Source organism: Glandiceps talaboti, chromosome 4 (genome assembly GCF_964340395.1).
Source record: "Glandiceps talaboti chromosome 4, keGlaTala1.1, whole genome shotgun sequence".
NCBI lineage: Eukaryota > Metazoa > Hemichordata > Enteropneusta > Spengelidae > Glandiceps > Glandiceps talaboti.
Window position 1 is genome coordinate 21,256,116 of NC_135552.1, and position 21,329 is coordinate 21,277,444.

Genomic DNA, 21,329 nt, shown 5'->3' on the forward strand with positions numbered 1-21,329 from the left:
GTACATTTGGTGTAGCGCCACCACGCGATACAACCCTGAGTAAATCACAAACAAGATGGCTGCTCTCTCGTATGGGTAAGCTGCTCGATCGTAGATGATCACTAGCACTGTGTTCCGAGAAATTTAAAGGACTGTACACAACTCTATGTTTAATTGAAGATGGCTCTGCGAAAGAAATTCCGCTCTCTATTACCGGTAAGATCATATGAAAGTAGTTATGCCGTTATCCACGGACTACTGTACAAGTACAGTGCGTGTGTTCCCCATTGATAATTTCTTTATAATAATAATATTTCAATTATTTGTGAACAGGAGTACACACTCGTATAGATGATTTATCACTCTTCAATGATACGTATGTATGACGTCACGATTTTCCCAGACCTGGAGGTGATTAGGATTTAGAAAATAGTAAAATTATTCAATATTTTCTAAAAACATTGTACTGATGTAGTCTGCTTGGCCCGAGGCCGAGGAGCACTTGGGTAGTGTACCGAGTCAGATATATTTGATCGTTATGGCTGTAATCTGTTTTACTGTGTTGTTGTGTTACATTGATAGCTTTCGTCGTACTTAGTAATAGTATACCTCCTAGCCCTCAAAACCAACTAGCTTGTGTTATGAACTGTTAGAATTGATTCAGTAAGCCACACCCCCAGAAGTCATTGTCAAATACTTGTGCGTTAAAGTTGACAATTAAATTTAGATTATTATTACATGCACACTTCACCTACTTCATGTGTTACTCCCATGTTCATCTCAGCATGTGCTTGGACCTGTAATACAACTGTTGGCCGAAAACGGTGTGAATCTATTATCTATAGTTCGAGCATCGTAACAAGGCAATAACTATTTTAGTATCAAAATGTGCAAGAACAAAACTTTCTTCCATATTAAAAGTGGTGAAGTGATTCTTCAGGGCTTTCACCGACTCTTCAAAAATGATTCATGTTCTTGAGGCCATTTTGAGGCCGTTCATCCACCAAGAAACTTTTAACATCTACAACCTACAAAACCATCACATATGGTGGCCGTGCATTTTCATATGATGCGCCTAAACTATGGAACGTACTACCACTCAACATCAGAGAATCTCCAAACTTGGAAACTTTCAAAAGAAAACTGAAAACGCACTTATTCTCCAAAGCATACAGTGTGGTTTAGCCATTGAGCGTCATAGGGCAAAACAATGTTTTTGGATTTTGGTGCTATATAAACTTTGCTGATTGATTGATTGATTGATTGATTGATTGATTGATTGATTGATTGATTGATTGATTTTTCGAATGTCACTGTTTGCCGCCAGCTTGCCATTTATATTACTGGGAAAATGATCTCTCACTCCAAGCTACGCATGGAACAGTATTTGGCAAATATTAAACATATATGTACTTCAGAAACATGGAATGATTGCTGTGAAAGACTGTGCATATCATACACATTTTACGTTCCCAAGAACGATTTAGATAGATGAGAAACAGGCTTCCTACAGACTGCTGACTACAATACAAATATAAACAACACCACACTCCAGCCACAAGCGGGCACCGTACATGCACACACGTCACTATGGGAACCATACCATGCAAGCAGACTCAAATTCTTGCTAGTTTCAATTACACAAATCCGTATCAAAGTATACACAGTGTGTCAAAATCTGAGCCTACATTGTGATGATCTTTGATAGTTTATTTGTTCCAATGATGTTGTGTTTGTGTTTGTGTTTGTGTTTGTGTTTGTGTTTGTGTTTGTGTTTGTGTCTGTGTCTGTGTCTGTGTCTGTGTCTGTGTCTGTGTCTGTGTCTGTGTCTGTGTCTGTGTCTGTGTTTGTGTTTGTGTTTGTGTTTGTGTTTGTGTTTGTGTTTGTGTTTGTGTTTGTGTTTGTGTTTGTGTTTGTGTTTGTGTTTGTGTTTGTATCTATTGGGATTGGGTGGTAATTGTCTATATTTGTAATGAGCTGTCTGTGTGAAGTGCATTTCTTATCTATCAAAAATTTTGATGGTTCATGGGAAACATGAATGTGTATGCTACACAGTCTTTCAGCAATCATTCCATATTTCTGCTGTATTTGATGTGAAGCATAACAATTGATACTGGTAATTACCACTGCCTTATTGGTTTATTCAACAGGGATCTAGACAAAAAAGTTCTCAGGAAGATGAAGATATCAGCCAGCACTTGGAACCAATATATAAATACAAGGTACAGTTGGCACACTGTGTAGTGTAATAATTGATGAAAGTGTATGAAAATAGGTTGCCAAAGTTTATGACTTTTTGCTAGGAAATGATGCAGTTACAATTGTGTGTGTTTGCACAATGACACACTTTGTCTCAGAATTTATCACAAATACTTAGAAAGTTGTTTTGTGTTGTTGAGATATTTGATAGAGATTTCAACTTATGATGCTATCATTTACTGCAGGAAGAAGAACGAGAATTTGCAAGTGACCCATCAGCAGAGGCTGAGGTAATGTATTTGTACACCATAGAGCCATTGCCAGAATAATTACAGTTGCCTTAATAAAGCAAACATATGTAAAAAATACTTGCATATTTTTGAAAGTGTTGTAAATTTTGTAAACCAAACTTTAAAAAAAAATGACTGTTTGATAGTGCTTTATAACCTTACTTTGATAGTAACCTTTTGATGCATTTCAACCACTTCAAAAATTGGAATAAAATGAAATAACTGTGTGTGTGTGTGTGTGTGTGTGTGTGTGTGTGTGTGTGTGAGAGAGAGAGAGAGAGAGAGATTAAATATCCCTGTATTTGAGGTGAAATAACTATCCCTGTATGCAAGTATGAAATGATTACTTTCCTGTATGAAATAAAATAACAATTGTTGTGTGTGGTGTATGAGATGAAATAATTAAAACGCTGTGTTTGTGAGATGAAACAAGTATACTAAACTGTGGCGCAGTATAGTATGAGATATGAGATGTAATAATTGTTTTTGTAATTTTGGGATAAAATAAATGAATCCTCTTGTATGTAAGCTTTAATACACACATCCTTATACAGATGATATAGCCAGTCCTTGGTATAAGATAAAATATTGTTATCTATTTATAGGTGATTGCAAGCATAGAACAAGTATACTTCCAAGATGAAACGTTTGACTCCTCTCATTATGAATTAAAGGTATGTAAATCTTTCACATAATACTCTAATGTTTTCACAATCAGTATTCATTGATGCCAGATGCTCCTGGTTTTCCACTTAATTATAATCTATGGTGTATAATTGCAGATGATTGACGGTCATCATTATCTATGACCAAAAATGTTCATCAGCTTGGTAGATCAAATGATTTACAAAGGTTATAACGCACAAGGAGTTCAAAGTTTTAAGCATTGAGCTTTCGATCTGTCTTGGTTGATGATCCTCATTAGAATGACAAATTCCATAGATTCACATGAATGGTATGTGCTACAATGCCACTAGCACTGTATTTTAGAAGTATAAAATAAGAATTTATATGGAAGAGAAATGGAACTGTCAAATATGTAGTCATTGTGCACATGTAACACTAGACTGACAACATTCATGATTTATTGTATATATTCTTTCTTGTTTCATTACAAACAGAAACTATGTGAAGTGTTGGATTTAGAAAAAGTAGATGAAGATAGGGATAGACTGAGAAGACAATTACAATCTGTGAGTTCTTGCTAGTATCAATTAAATCGAAGTATACACATGTATGTACTAGTAAGTGTCAAAATCTGAGCCTGCACTGTGATGATATTCAATAGCCTCTTTGATGTGTGTGTGTGTGTCTGTGTCTGTGTCTGTGTCTGTGTCTGTGTCTGTCTGTGTGTGTGTGTGTCTGTCTGTCTGTCTGTCTGTCTCTGTTTGTCTGTCTGTCTGTCTGTCTGTCTGTCAGTTTGAACCGGGTGGTAATTGTTTATATTTGTAATGAGTGGTCTGTTGAAGTCATGTTTTATTGGGATTGAATCTCAGTAACATGCTGCTATGATCTATCCTAGAAACTCATCATCATTGAAAGATTAATTATTAATAGTCCAGAGACATATGAACTTGATCTCCTAAGTCACTGATTTCATTGTCATTATATGATTGTTTGATTGCTTTTTAATTTTGCAGGTTTCTAAGAAAGTATCAGAGTTAGTTTTAGAGAACCATTCAGCTTATGTAAAGGTAAGTAGAGGAATTTCAGCTGATATGTATTCTGACAAGAGTTTTACTTGACCACTGACTTCAGATCAGATGAAGGATTGAGGTATGAAATGTGAATTACTGTGTTTAACAACAGTTTTGTTATATGTGAACATGGAATATTGGCCCAGTAATTTACAAGAACTCTTTGCCATGTTTATGTATACAGATATGTCCTATATGTGAGTGCAATAAATTTGACACCAACATCCTGTAACATAACCATCACCAACATATTGTAATTCTGAACCTTTTGATGAACCTTTCACCTGTTTCATTGTAATTTATATCAGCCATTTCATCTCATTTTAGGAACTTCAGAGAGTGATGGAACTACAGAAAAGTTTACAAACAGCAAATGTTATATGTGCTAATGGCAGAAGGTAGGATGAGTTCGATTGCAAAGTATAAACTTGATTTAAGGTCAGTTTATACAAAAAGTACCAGAACCTACATTGCAAAATAACCGCAAGAAAATTTTGTCAAATTATAATAACTAAGCTGAGTTTGCAAGCTTTTTTACCAAAGTACAAATACACTGTCATATAAAACATTGATTAACCATTCTGTGACTAATTTCAGTGCATGCTGTGAGATTACAAAAATTATTTTGATCTGGTACTGCTATAATACTTGATTACATCAAAATCCTTGACATTTTTGATATGTATAATACGAGTTATCAGATTGTTTGTAAGTTTATAACAGGTCAGAGTTCAGTCATTCAGTTCAAGTGATGCTTTGTATGCTTCAGTAAGTAGACTACTGTGAGTTCCTTTTAAATATTCAGCGTGTCCAAATTTAACAAGTTAAAATTCTAAGTTTGGGAGTTATTTTAAAATGCATTTTTGTGTCATGTACTGTCACATGGTTTAGCCCTCATTTTCCTGATCTGAGGCCCTTTCTTGGGACACTGCTTTTGAAAATGAGTGCAAGGTGTGTAATCGGAATATAGTGTATTCAATTTGGTGTATTATTCAAATTTCTGTTGTATTTATGTAGTGTGTTTTTTTGTTTTTTTTCATAGACAGCTTTCCCAAGCCAAGAAGGGATTTACGGTGGCATCCCTTGGTATTCTTGCAAATCATAGGAAGAGATTACAACTTCTAAGTTTAATGAAATCACTCCATACTATCAAAACTCTGGTATGAACTTTTGTTCCTTTGTGTTGAACTCTTTGTGTGCATGTCAGTGTTTGATGTCTTCACACTATCAAAACAACTGTATTTACTACATTATTTTCTATGTTGAACACTTTTTAGCACAACTGAATTGAGATTCAGTAATGCTATAGGCATGGTGAAGTGTGTGTGTGTGTGTGTGTGTGTGTGTGTGTGTGTGTGTGTGTGTGTGTGTGTGTGTGTGTGTAAAGTCAATAACTGCTTGATCAATTACCCTGTTATTTATATTAGTCATCTTTAGAATTGATGGAAAAGAGTTTCAAATATGATTTTGCATTTCATAATTCCATTTACGAATTGCAAACGATCTATACAAAAGAATTGGAAGATGGTTTGTGCAGTACATACATAGGTAAATATTCAGTTCTAGATTAATACAACTATTACATCATCTTATGGTTGTTATTATTACTTTCCTTCTCTGCAGCAAAGAACTGATATCAGACTACGGGAAATGATGGAGGTAAGGATATTAACATCACTATCAAGTTGATTGATTGCCATGTGTAAAGGACACTTAGCTGAGGTTTCATCATGTTATAGGCATGTTATACCGGTATGGAACAGTGTCTCTCTTGGTGTGTGTGTGTGAGTGTTCAATTTCGAGAACAGCATGATGTTGTTTAACTATGTATTGTATTTTCCATTATTTCAGGAAGAAGATTACCCAGGAGCTATTCAGCTTTGTTTGGAATGTCAGAAGGCTGCTAGTACCTTTAAACACTTTACTTGTATCAGGTTTGTTGTCATTTTTATTGAATAATTGGTGAATACGACGACACACAAGTTAGTTATACTTTCTTGTTCAAATGAAAAGATTTGATTTTACTGACCCACACATACATTCACGTTGTTTGTAAAATGTACACTTTTTAACCAAATTTTCATCATGAGGAGCAAACTGGTTTTATTAATTTATTATTAAAAGTTACACAAACTGAGTTTTATAAGCTTTTTACACAAGTGAAAATATCAAACCACATTTCAGTATAATGTTAATATCAATGCATGCCTTCTATGAGTATGACATTACAATTGTTATGGCATTGTAAAAACAGTTGATTGCATAGTGGGGGATTTCGTGAATCTTTTTTTTTTTTGTATGTATGATAAATAATGTCATCAGATCGTTTATGAGTCATATCTCAATACCAGGTTTTAGTTCAGTCAATTGAAAGTGCTGGTTAAGTGTGCTTCAGTATTATGCAATACTGTAAAAACTATGCCAAAATACAATTAAACTCAGCTTGTGACTCTTTAAGGTATAGTTGCAACACATTGGAATCCATGTTGTGTACATTGGTATATGGCCATCCACTTTATGTTAGCCCATCTTCATTGTTGGATCCTGCAACAATGCTAGTACTCATTCTGCCTACCAGCTTACATATTGGTACTGGTAGCCATTCACCCCAAAAGCCATTGTGAGAATACCCATATGTATAAATTTACAAAACATTAGTATTGTACCTCGTGAATGCAAGAGTACTTTTAGTAAGCAAATAAATTTAACAAAAATAGTAACTGAACATTTTTAGCAATTCATTCTTACCACAGGCAGTAAGAATTTGTAAAGATCAACGGACATTTTGTGCAATTCTTATTTATGAAATCAATTTGCCTTTTGAGATCATAGATTTATGAAACCATAATTTTTGTCAGTATATACCATACTCTTTTGTTTTTGTTTGGATAGTGAACTAAATTCAAAGCTTCAAGACACTCTGGAAATGATAGAGGTAGGCAGGTTTTGATTTTTTTGATCTTTGACTTTCATGTTGCTCAGAGTTTAATAGTTGTACTATACTGTACAGGTATCTGTTGATTTGTCAATTCACAAATGCTTGAGACTTGATTTTTGGCACTATATCAATTCAATTGATTTGATTGATTGATTGATTGATTGATTGATTGATTGATTGATTGATTGATTGATTGATTGATTGATTGATTGATTGATTGATTGATTGAATATATCTAATGCATTGCCTTGACTGTATATCTTTGCAAATGTATATACCATTTTCAATTGTAACCAACAGCAATACCTCTGTGTTTGTTCATTTTGTACCCTTTCCTTCTGTCATACAGGAACAACTAGACCATGCTTTATCCAAAACCTGTTCTAGTTTTGATACCCACCACTATGACAAAGTCCAGACAGCTTATCGACTTCTTGGAAAAACTCAGGTATTTACTTTTCAGTGGTCATAGTTCAATCTTATTAATTGACACGACCTATATCTTGACACATGACTAAATTTACATTCAACTTATTTCTAATGGTACCTCTTTTGTGTTAGTGCTATTTTGAATAGATGGATCTATATGGCTTTATACCAGTGCATTGATGTTGCAAATCAAGAGATCTGACTGGTCTATACATCAGACTAACTGTGCTAAAATAATGATATAGCACAGTTAATGAAACTAAGCAGCCCTGAATGAGAATAGCATACTTATTTTTGATCAGTGTTGTCTGCATCCACAATGGCTGCTGTATCAATTTCACAATGTTAAATTGTTGAATGCTAATATTTTCCACAGCTGATGGGAAATGACCAAGATATCCAAAGTCCCAGAATTTGCCAATGTTTAATAAAACCACTGTTTAGTGAATTGGACATGTCAGTGTACACCTTTCATTTATTTACAAGACCAAATGAGAGAAAAATGATGTTGTTTTGATTACATACCTAATAATACAGATTATCAATAAAGAAGGCTTGGAATTGAAATATTTTATATTTTCATCTTAAGGGGTCATGTATTATTGCTCCTTTTTGTGTTATTAAAGAAAACAACTTCCATACCATTATCAAGATATAACTCTCAAAACTACATACTGTGCACATTTTTATGGCTGACATTAAATATTTTTATGATCGGATGTGAACATTTTTATGAGGTACTTGGTTGAAAACATGTATACCATTTCTTTCATTTGGTCCAAGAAAATGGTTATAAAATTGATTATAGGGAAGTCAATCAACTGAATCATTTTATTGGTATAATCACTTTTATAACTTTTATTTTTCCTCACCCTTTTCACCAAACTATAAAGACTGCTATGGATCAGCTTCATATGCATTTTACTAGTGCAATACACAATACAGCATTCACGATGGTATTGGGCTATGTCGAATTGTGTTCTGCAAATGATGGTGTAAATTACCAAAAAATGCCATATAAAGACCTATGTGGGGTAAGTTATTTACTAAATCTTTTGTTATGCAAATAACTTAAGTCATGAATTACTGTAACAGTTACAGTATTATGATAACTGTTATATGTGAAAGATGTGAGTTTGCAATTACTGTTATGTGGTAACAGTTATCATATATAAAAGATATGACTTAGGAAGTACTGGAATGGGTAAAGTCACATATGTGAACAACTACAAGTAGTGAGTTCCTGTAATTTATATTGTAACTTACATGTACGATGACTGTGATGTTATAACTGTTATTATACCATGCACAAGCCAAGTTGAACAAAAAATATGGAATTTATACCCTGGTCATTCTATGTCTTGACAACATGCGTCTTTATCACGACAACGTGTGTCTATGTCACTGGTTCTGCTGTGTTTGAAATATGAGTCAAATTCAAATGTTAAAATTGCCATTACTTTCCACCATTTTTCTTTATGTTATTATTATGTTATTCTCCAATATTTTTCGTCATTCAGCTGGCAAATACTTGTGACCTAAGGGTTTTGTCACCATTCATCTAGTGACTCATAGTGACAAAGCCCCTTAGGTCACTCGTATTTTCCTTGGCAGAATGAAGAAAAACATTCGGGTATGACATCTAATTATATGTGAATAACTTGATGTCAGGGAATTACAGTAATTGCAATGCAGTGAAGTGAATTTGGATGTTCTAAATTTCTAACAGTCCTGAATTTTTTGTTTTCAGCATGTTAATGTAGAAATGTACATTCCATGTCTGGTTGATCTCTGCAAAGCATTATGGGAAGTAATGAAAAGTTATTATAAGACAATTGAATGGCATGAACACTATGACTCAACACAAACAGCTGGGATGTCTGAAACAGGTAACAAAAGTTCTTTTGTCTAAATAATTATATGTTATAAGTTTGATGTGCAGGATGAAATCCTTTAGTCTTAGCATGTTAACATTTGAATGTACTGTCGAATCTAAACATGTTTACTATTGATGTATGTATATCCAAATACTTACTTTTCATTCATTTAGTATCATTGCCATGCCATTTATACCTTGAAGTGAGTATACAATCCCTCTATATCTGATTCTTTGCAGTTTGATAAAAATGGTCGTTCTGTCATTTACAATCATTAAAGTGGCTCAAACTGAGTTTATAAATTTTTTACTCACATGAAAATATTTCAAATAAAACCACATAGCAGTATGATGCATGCCTTCTATCACATTACAATTATTATGGCATTGTTAGAACAGTTGATTGCATAGTATGGATTTCATGAACATTTTTTGATACATATGGTAAATTATTTCTGAATCAGCAGATCGTTTATAAGTTATATCTTAATACCAGGTTTGAGTTCAGTTAATTGCAAGTGTGCTTCAGGAAGTACAATAAACTTTTAAATAAGCAGAAAAAAAACTATGCCAAAATACATATAAACTCAGCTTGTGCCTCTTTAACATTAACAACTGTGCTGTATCATCCCTTTTAATATATTAATTTGCAGCCTAGTAATGAATTATATATGAGGGTATACTTCATGGCATTTGGTAAGAACTGAAGTGCGTGCTTTAGTCATGTTTGTTGTGAATGTATTACTGATAATATAATAAGAATGGGTTTCTTTATGATGTTTAATGACAGAAAGCGGTGGCACTAGTAATCTTGAAGCTAATCTCAATAAAAGGTATATCAAGAAAAAACTTGAACACGGTCTCACAAGGATATGGCAGGTATGTACTCATTTTAAATGGTCTGATTTGGATATGACATGGAGTTTACAAATTTCACATAGCCTCACTAGGATAATGGATATATGTATGAATTGTATGTGGCTATGTCAGAAAAACATACAAGACTAAAAGATTCATTGGTGTGTTACCATTATCATTCATAAAATGTAGCTAAATATAAAATGCATTGTAAAATGTACATGAAAACTGATTTGACCCAACTTGCAAGTCAGGTAAATTTTAGGGATGTGCCACCCAGGTTCCAAACAGCTACCCAATCAATTCATAAGGATGTTTTTTTTTCGGTGAAAAAAGGATGTTCTTGCTGCCAGGGGTGCCATATAGGTCATTAACCAGGAATGCAACCACCTACCTTACTAGACGCTCAGTAGTATGGATGCTGTTAAATGCTCAGCAGATGCAATTTCTTTGACTTATTGAAAGCAAAATTTGAGAAAATCACATGGAATAGGCATATTTATCTATCAACCCCATGTTTAGGGATATTTTACACTAAAAAAGTGGGCCTATTGTGGTAACACATCCATGTTCCCCTTGCTATGGAAGAATATGGCATTCACATACAATGTACTTCTCCATTGTATTATTACAGGATGTCCAGCAAAAAGTAAAGACTTACCTTCTTGGAACAGACCTGGCTTATTTCAAGTTTGATGACTTCTTGCACGTGTTGAATCTAGTGAACAGACTAATGGAGATTGGAGAAGAATTTTGTGGCAGCAAATCTGAAGGGCTACAGGATTCAATTAGGCAACAAAGTGCCAACTATTTCAAGAATTACCACAGGTATTTATTGGATCATAGATCTAGACAGTACAACTTCCAGACTCAATCAAATCATAGTGTGGCTAAACGACTGAAGATGACACTTCCTACCATAGGTGCCAGGCATAATAAATATTTTTTCCCCCCAGATTTCTAATATACTAATTAAATAGGAAAAGACAGTCAGAGGAAATGATAGCTATGATGGTAATATTTTAAAACTATTTGTTGTATCACAAACTTAATGTTTTGGTATTGTTCATTAGTTTTAGTATAACACAAGCATTTAACCTCAACAGGGCTAGAATGGATGAATTACGAATGTTTCTGGAAAATGAAGCCTGGGAACTGTGTCCAGTCAGATCAACCTTTAGTATTTTAAACTTGCAGGTAAGGGAGAAAGTGTATGTCATTGTGTATTAGAGTGAGTATGTGATCAACAAAGACTTGTTAGTCTTGAGGTAGGAAGTTGTCCAATTTACATGTAATTGTTGAGTGTTGACTATTCTCTTCTTATATCATATGAAAGCATATTTTGCTTTGCTTGTAATGTACTGTTGTTTGTCAAGATGACCTTGTTAATGTAAAGGTCAATTTCAGACACATCAGATCAACACAATTCTGAATTGTAAATGTGTAAAGTACTTTAATAATAGCAGTCTTCTTTGTGGACCTCTGTGCCTTTTAGATAAGTATTGGTAATGACACAAGTACTTAAAAGTGTTTTTGCTTTCAAACAGGAGTTTAAGAGTTTGCGGAAGTCTGCTCATGTCTCAATGAAAGATGATGGTGCCCTAAACTCCCCAAAACATCAACATAATGACACAGGCTACTTCACAAAGTATTGTCTCTCTGGCAATCCATTTGAAATCCAAATAGAAGAAGATGAAGGAGAAGATTTGATTGCTGCCACAGGGGTGAGATTTCAAATAAAGTCAACATTTGAGAAACATTAGAATCCATTGTTCAGGACAAATAAGAATTCTTTAGGTTTATACACAGAGACATGTACATTGTAATTTTTACTCGTATCAATGGATTTATAAAATGCTATGAAGATGATAAAATATTGCTCTGAACAATGCTTTTACTATATACTAATCATTGTTTCTATCCAAATGAAAAATTTTCAACTTGGGGAACATATAGTGATGAATCTTATAAAACATGCATAGGTCTTTTTAGTCACCTGATGGTGGACTATTACAATGAGCTCTGTTGGTCAGTATGTCTGTTCATCCATGCATCCATAATGTGATTACTTTCAAATCTAGCACAAAGGTGGCAAATCATATGGGACATATGCATGTCACTTTGTTTTGTAGTACATGTATAGTCAAATTTGACAGTGGCAGCCATATTTGTAGTTAAACAGCAATATTTAGAGCATATCTCGAAAACTGTAATACTTAGAGCCTCCATTCAAGTGTCTACCCAATTGGATGCAAGCATTCTTATGAGACATTGACCTTTGACTTTGACCTTCAGGGTCAATATTATCAAAATCAAGCCATTTCTTACCTATCACAGACACTTTGAAGTATACGCTTGTTGCCACTTTTTAAAAAAATCATGTTTACATTCAATATAGTAGAAAATAAATATAACCAAGGTGTGTTTGTATGTAACTTTTTACTGAATGGTGGCCATACTTGGAGTGGAAAATCAATATACTGAATTACAGTAAAGTATTTGAAGGAAACTGTAACTTCTATGAAGATACATGTATGTGAAATTTTGAAGAACTTCAGTGAAATACCTTGGGAACTCAGATAGAATTTATCCTGCACTCTGTTTGAGATCAATTTACTAATACTTTGTGGTTGTCCAATAGGACGACAGCGACAATGAAGATCCTTGCAAACCTGGTGACAGTGTTGACATTGATTCTGATGACAGCGATATACCAGATGAATTGAAACAAGATTATGTAGATGAACTCACCGGGGAACAACCTCTGAAAAGGTAGGCATGGTGTCATTAGAGAATCTATTTTAACATGAATGAACCCAGGTTCAGTTGTACTTTAGGTGTGGTGAAGTGTGTGTGTCTGTGTGTGTGGATATGTGTGTGTACATGTGTTGCTACATATGTGTGCAGATGTGTGTTCATGTGTGTGTGTTTGTGAACAACTTAATGACAAAACCCACCAGACCCAACTGCCATAGTATTGGTAGATAAGTTACTAGGTTCAAATTAAAATGATTGTGTACAGGTGTGTGATTTGGTTATTAGTGTATGTCTCATCTCAAAATATATTTTACATTGAATATTTTACCAGGAATTCATCATTGAGATCTAGAAAGAAATCTGACAAGCCATACACCAAGTCACCACCACCAATTGTCACCAACACTACACTAAACGTGCTGAGATTCTTTGGTAAGAGAAAGCTATTTCATTGTGTTCCATCTGTGTATCTGTTGCTGCATAACAGCCTTCGACATCTACTACATGTAGTGCCCTCATAGCCAGGCAATAAGTGTATATAATGTACTGTATAAAAGATGTTAATGTATTCAGATGTAAATATACCACATATTAACAGTGATTACTCCAGGATTTGTAGTTATAAACTTATGAGAGACTTCAAAGACTTCTTGACAAGACTGCAAGGTTCCCTTGGTGTCAATTTATTGCTAACAATAGCTCATCAAGAAATTTATTTTTACATAATGCCACCTTGTGAATATGCCTTTAAAAAAAATTTATGATAATATATATTGATACACATCTTTGTAGATTTATTATAAGTAGTTACAGCTAATGCTATATATTTCTTTCAGGCAAGTATATGCAGATGATGAGAGTATTAAAGTCTATAGCTTTCGATGTGACTATCTCAATGTCCCAACTATTTGATTACTACCTCTTTGCTGTCTACACTTTCTTTGCAAATGACACGGTGAGTTTCAAATATGTCAACTTTGTGTGCAATGTGATGCCATGGGATATACAAAATTACTGTGTACCTAATTCATACCCAAATACATCGTACATTGTATGTTTGTGTTTAGATAAGCATAGGTTTTGTATTCAATGTATATATATATAAGGAAGTGTGTTAACATTCTTGTGAACTTTTGAGTCTTATTAATATACTTATTTGCTGACCAAATTCTGTATTGATTTTTACTGACCATATACTTTATATATAGTTCAATGTTTACTCATATTGATATTGTGTCTTTTAAAGATTGATGACTCAAGTCGTGTGCTGGGTAGCCGATTCAGAACAACACTGAAAAGAATACATGATAATTTGATTGACAAGCCACCTGTACCAGGACAACAACCATCAAGTACTCCTGAAGAAAAGAAAGTATGTATAACAGTTTACTTAGCTTAAAAGACGTGTGGTGATTAAAATAGAAAAGTGTGAGCAATTGCAGTCACTTATACATCGGGTGAGGAGTACAAATTGATGCACAATCACCTTCTACATAATGATTTACACTCTGCATAAACACTTGCCTTCTGCACAATTGTTTGCTCTCCACACAAAGATGTTAGGATGTGTAATTACTTCTCCACACTCTGATGTATCTTGGTCAATTAACATCACTTTATGTTATGAGTGGACATCAATGTTATGAACTTGCTAGTGAAATGTAGAACCGTATTCCAGACATCAATTAACAACACATTATATTATGAATTGTTGAGGGGGCTATGTCTTTAAATGCAGAAGACTTGTGTAAACATAGCAATCTTCAGTAATTATACTATATCTTAAGAATGCAAGCTTAAAATTCAATATAATTTGGCACATACATTGATGACAATAAGTCACTTTAATTTATGGAAGAACTTAGATATGCTAAGAAAGCAATGTCTCTAGCAGTGTCAATTTAGATACGTAAGCATGGTGTTAATCAAAGGATAATATAAAATTGAAATGTTGATATCATTGTTACTGTTTATATTCTTGCTTTAGGTAAAATTTCCCTACCCTCACCTGTCACCGGTAGTCGAGATGGCGGATCTGAATAGATTATTTGGTCTAAGTGAAAGAATGGTTGCAACCGAATCACTGTAAGTATTGATAAATTTATCATGGCAATCAAGGCTATACTCTTGTTCGCCAATTGCATTTTGTCAGAGTACAGTATTGTTCGTAAAATCATACAATCCAAATCTTGAGATAAGTGGTCCAATTAGCCTGTTTGTATTATTTAGGATGTCACAGTATATCTGATATCTAAATGTCTTTGACAACTTTTCTTTATTAAATAAGGTACTTTCTTTTTTCCACAGGTTGTTCCTAGCTCAGCAATTTCAATTCCTACAGCCTTACTTGGAGGCCATGATACCATTGTCGAAAAAACCATTCCTTCAACAATTTTATTCTCAGGTACATATATACAGTTAGCCATAAGATGCATATTAGTATTGAAATGTTATTTTTTTACAACTGAACAGAGGTTGGTAGAGGTTGAAAGTCACTAATAATCATGAACACCATAAATTCAATGATAGAGTCAAATAAGACCACAAAAGTTAGGTTTTCAGAAATGTTTTTATTAAGAAATAGATTGTAAACATAGGCCTGTGAGCTTGTATCTTAGCGTTAAGATTTGTTACAGACTGGAAGACCCTAGTGTTGACATGCTAATTAGGTGTGATAGCTAGTTTTATTTGTAAATAAGACAAGACAACCCCCTGGTGTTGATATGCAAATGAGGTCGATAGAATGTACTTTTAGGTATACAGCTCTAACCAATTTAGTTAATTGGTTAATAATTAGTTATTAACGTTATTGTTCCTTAGATACTCATTGAGTGTATTGTTTTTAACTTCTTGTTATGAAATTTAGGTATCTGAAAATGGTTTTCTAGATGTTTACCTGGCAATGTCGATAAAACCTCATGGAATTAAGTCAAAAGGAGTGACTTTACTTCAAAGATTAAATGTGATTTGAAACTACATGTAAGTAGGTGTATTTGAAAGTGCATACTGTAACTAGTCAGTCAAAGTCAGTGGACAGATAAGTAGAGTTGGAAAATAAAAGGTCACTCTCTCTAGACATTAAGTGTTGTAATTTGAACTGTATAAAATGTGTTTCTATTGTAGACTGTAAGTGTAGCATCAGAATTACGTACGCCTGTTTATCGGAGTGTGGCAACTAAAGCAATAGACTTTGAAGACATGATACAAATGATGGCAAATGTGAAATGGGATATTAAAGAAATCATGTCACAACATAGTGGATATGTAGACTGGATACTTCAGGTAAGCTGTTATATATGGTAAATGTTATGATTGATCTGTACAACGTGTCATGATATGATGATATAAGCTGTATTATATTGTAGCATTACCAATTCCAGTGAATTTTGTGACGTCATCGCTGTACATTATTACTGATAATGTACTCCGTTATTGGGCATCGCGGCCCCGGAACGAGCATAACAATACAAGCTTATGTCCGTAAGGTATTTTTTCGAAATGTATGTTGTTACTTATGATTGTCATTTCCACTGCTTAAAAATACAATGCATTCATGAAACAAATTTGTGTTCACAGCAGTTCATTGAAGTGTATATGTGTGTGTACGTGTACGTACGTGTGTCGCTATGATTAGTATTCAGCTTCCGGGCCGAACATGGCAGACGATGTTCAGCGCTGTGTATATTATACGTTGTTTTGCGTTTCTCGGTCTACAAATTCACTGGAATTGGCAAAACTATAAAATAATAACAATAATGTACGCCCTCCCAGTCCATAATGGACTCAAGCAAACTTTGCACTCCATAATGGGCTCGGCTGTCGCCTCGCCCATTATGTCGTTCAAAGTTTGCTTTCGTCCATTATGGGCTGGGAGGGCGTACATTATTGTTTAAATATGGTGTGTTACGATTCAAGCTGTCACATGATATATGATGACATAAGGTGTTATATGGTATGTTATGATTTAAAATGGTCATATGGATGACAAATTGATATTTATTTTGGATTTTTTATTCATAAAAATTCTACTATGTTTTTCTTCTTGACAAAACAGTGTGAAACAACATATCGTCACATCAGTGCAATAAGGTCATATCTGCCTATACAATTGCATAGCAGATGCGACCTTACTGCACTGTACATTGTACCAAGTCCTTGTTTGTAACTCAATTAATTGCCAAAAATTAAGGAAACATATAGAATGTTTGTTATTGTACACACAATAACAAACTTTCAAGACACTTTCTAGCTTTTGAGAATGCAGTCACGTAATGATTGTATTCATAATTTTTACATCATGCTGGCTCCTGTTAAATCAGAAGTTGTACAAGGCAAGCATGTTATGTGTTTAATACCTTTAGTATTCTCTCATATTGCAGGAACTACAGATGTTTGACCTTAGGGTGCAGGATGTAGCAAGGTACAAAAGTTTCTTTACTATGTTCTCATGCACCCCTTTGTGATGTCCTATACATTTTTTCATATACCTGCCAAGTTCAGACATTCTGTGGTATGGAAAATTATACACCGTGTCATTAGTCATGCTTGCAGTCAGAATATTGTGGAACTTGATTCTACATGTTGTCCTTTCATTGTCTGTCTTGCTGCAGTACATGAAATTTGAATAAGGTGTTCAAAATTTGTGACACTCCAGAATGTTTTCATAAATTGATAGCTGCTAGAAATGGCATTTTTTTTGCACAATCTCCTGACATCGAGAATGCACCATTCTGTCTTGGGTTGTAGTTGATTTAGAAATGGCATTGATAATCTGATATGAGAAACATTTATGAATCTGATGGTTTATAAGTTGGTCCCAATTGCCCAATATTGGAAATGCAGAGGATAAGATTATGTTTTTATAATAATTCTTACAAGTGGATATAACCAGAATCTTCAAAAACACCCTTTGCCAGGGTTTAGAATACACCATGTTGAACAAAATCAATGGCAAGTTAGTTATGGCCCTAAGCCAGATTTTTGTTCTGGAGGCTGGATCTTATTTGTATGATTAATCCTATTTTCACATTATAAATTTAGATCTGCAAATATGCTTTTTTACCTTTAATAGAAAAGTACCACTGCCAAGACCAGTGTATTACATCTTATGGGAGCATGTAATAAGACTGTGTAATTGGACTTTTGTAGAAGGGTAAGTTAAGAATATAATATACTTTTGTCAATGGTAAGCGTATGTCAAATGTGTAAAAAAAAAAATTAAAAACAACCTTTAAATGCTTGCTTGTAAAAGTGAAGAGTGAACAAAACTGTTGGAAATGGAATGACTTTAACCTAAATTATTATTTTAGACCCACGTTTACAAGAATGACTCTTTGCTTTAAGTTTTGCAAGTAGTATTCATCATCAGAGTGTACATAAGACTTTTAGCATTTCTGATGATTTTTCCTTCGGAGAAATCAGTCAAGATGTGAAGAATCTCTAAACCCCATACTGTAAAATACATATTGTTTATTTCATATCTGTCACTTTGTTGTGTGACTTTAATGAATGGGTTTAATTGTAGAGATACATAATTAGATGGTATGAAGGACTGTTATTCTGTGGTAGGCTGCACAAAATTTATTCAGAGCGAAATGTGTTTAATATAAGATCTACTCCTTCCCATTGAATTTGTTTTACAGATTTTCAACTGCTAAAAAATGCAGTAATGAAGGCAGAGCACTGATGCAGTTAGATTTTCAACAGTTCCTGATGAAACTGGAGAAATTAACAGATATTAGGTAAGAGAATTTCCACTCCAAGCACTCATACAAATACACCAAGTCTGCAACACCATTTGCACTCACTCATCATTGAGTTCTCTCATACATGTATGGTCCATCAGGCTGTAATTTGTCTTGCTAAGAATTTTTGTGTAACAGTAATTGGGATAGATACATCTTATTTCATCTCCAATAAAAGATCAGTCTTTTTTATCTCTAATAAGATAAAGTTTATAAAATCTTGCAACGTTTGATATGTAGATTTACTTTATGAAACATGTTACCGAGGATATCTATCTGTTTGTGATATTCATTCTTTCCTCTTTCAGACCAATTCCTGACAGAGAGTATGTAGAGACCTACATTAAAGCCTTTTATCTAACAGAAGATGATATGGAACAGTGGATACGAGACCATAGGGTTAGTAGTCGTGTTTGTGTTAACAATCGGATTACAGCACAAATTAGAAAACAGCAGAATTATACAGCTAAGCAATTGTCAAAAGTGTTTATGTTTCAAACTTCTTGAGTTACATACCTGAGCAATTGACAAAATGTTTTGTTATTTCAAACTTCCAGGAATACTCGGCAAAGCAATTGATAAATCTAGTGACAAGTGGAGTTGGTTCTCTCTTCCAGAAGAAGTCACGACAAAAATTGGTACAAGTTATTGAAGAAATTGACAAGCTGAGGAGATGAAATACATGAAATGAACTTTTCATCAGCCATATATGAAATGTAAACTTTTAATAAGTAAATTGCAAGTTCTAGTAAAACTGAACGTTATGTAGTTTTGCTATAGGAAGCATAAGGTATCTGTGCATATGTCTAGCTGGTTGTGTGTCTTTTTAACAATCACATAGTTGATTCCTTTGATATTTCATAGGGATGTTTGTGTGAATCTATATGCATGGTATTGTTCAAGGTAAAATGATACGATGTAATGTGATCTTGTAATCACTTTTGGGTAGAAAACACGACTTTTGGACAAAAATCTTAACATCCAATTTGGTCAAAATTGATGGGTATGTTCCAAGGAATGTCTAGATAAAAATGGCTCAAAGAATTTTTTAAGTCTTTGATATGCAAATTAGTTCTAAATATGTTATATTTGACCCAAACAAAGTCTGCAGGGCCGATCGATCTGAAATTTGGTTAGGTTGTCTAGGGCCATGTAGTTGCTCTACACAAGATGACTTTGACCTTGACTTTGAAGGTCACTGTTAAAACTTGTCAAATTCCCTAGTTATTTTGTTTATTGATTATTTGCCAATGCAACATGGCAGTAGATGCTGTATTTATTTTCATATATTATCTTGAGTTCGATATTGAGCACATATAATAAATACAAGGTCTTGACAACAAATCTATTTTTACTAAATAATATTTACAATGTAATGACTACTGACTTCTAGACATGTACAAGTTTTAGTAAGCCTTAGTATGTAGAAAATGTTTGTATGTTAAAATATAGACGTGGCTTTTGAACAATTCTATCATACAACAATAGCGTGCCCTTCCCATCTTGAATCAGGTCAGGTCATGTCAACCCAGCTTACTTGGAGCAGCCTCTGATACCCTGAGTTGACATGAGGTACCGGTACTCTGGGTGACTTGGGACACCCTGTGTTGATTTGAAGTACCCTGGGTTGACTTGAGGTACTCTGGGTTGACTGGGTACGCTGGGTGACTTGGGACACCCTGACTTCATTTGAAGTACCCTAGATTGACTTGAGGTACTCTGGGTGATTTGGGACACTCTGGGCTGATTTGGGACACCTCAAGTTGACTTAGGGCACCCTGAGTTGACTTGAGGCACACTGGGTGACTTGAGGTACACTGAGCATGATATCACATAGCAATTGAATACAACTTTAGGCAGCTTGATGTACATCGAAGCTCCCTGGTTGTCATAACAGATTGCATCCCCCTAATTGTTATTTCAGCCAGTATCTTGGCTGTCTATTTTGTCAGGTCAAAGATGTTGTAGAGGTGGTATAACAGTTAACAAGCAATAAATGTAGAAATGTGTTATCTAAATTTTACAAAATGAAGCTTTGATTGAACCCAGATCGGATTGAGCCCAGATAGATATGTTGACTACACTTTAGAGTATGTGTTGTGAACACAGTCAATAGTTTCTGTATGTCATGTATACTAACTTTTTGTCACAGTTATTACTTCCTAAAGCTGTTCTAATGATTGTTAGATTACCAGTTCTTACATACAAGTGGTAAGCATGGATAATATTGTGAGATATGTACACTTTTCATTGGATGTGTAAGACGTTAACTTTATTCAAGTTGTTGGATGAGCAACTTCACAAAAGAGTAATAACACATGCTCATGTCAAAACAGATAATGAAATAGAGCCAAATGACAGTTTATAACATAATGTAGATTACATTTGTGCAAATAAAGATTAATAACTTATCAAGGTTGAGACTTGATTTGTTTTGCCCTCGCAAGAGGGGGTTACTATGATGGATTCCATCCATTTGTGTGTGTGTCTGTAAATATGTCATTGATCTGACATGCAATATCCAACTTTATTCAAACCTGGCACAATGGTGGCATGATGTAT

At 34.2% G+C, this 21,329-nt stretch overlaps 1 protein-coding gene across 1 annotated transcript; it reads left to right on the forward strand.

Moving 5' to 3' along the window:
- Window positions 1-93: 93 nt before the first annotated feature.
- LOC144433578 (syndetin-like) lies at window positions 94-20,262 on the forward strand. Its single transcript, XM_078121894.1, has 30 exons — window positions 94-195; window positions 2,130-2,201; window positions 2,424-2,468; window positions 3,074-3,142; window positions 3,590-3,661; window positions 4,109-4,162; window positions 4,493-4,563; window positions 5,208-5,325; window positions 5,789-5,824; window positions 6,017-6,099; window positions 7,058-7,100; window positions 7,453-7,551; window positions 8,426-8,566; window positions 9,283-9,421; window positions 10,199-10,287; window positions 10,901-11,094; window positions 11,373-11,463; window positions 11,814-11,990; window positions 12,908-13,038; window positions 13,355-13,455; window positions 13,860-13,978; window positions 14,270-14,395; window positions 15,011-15,108; window positions 15,331-15,427; window positions 16,147-16,305; window positions 17,403-17,443; window positions 18,095-18,175; window positions 18,666-18,764; window positions 19,076-19,166; window positions 19,325-20,262. Exons 1-30 carry the CDS (start codon window positions 160-162, stop codon window positions 19,442-19,444), a joined length of 2,892 nt encoding a protein of 963 aa, XP_077978020.1. The 5' UTR covers window positions 94-159; the 3' UTR covers window positions 19,445-20,262.
- The last annotated feature ends 1,067 nt before the right edge of the window (window positions 20,263-21,329 follow it).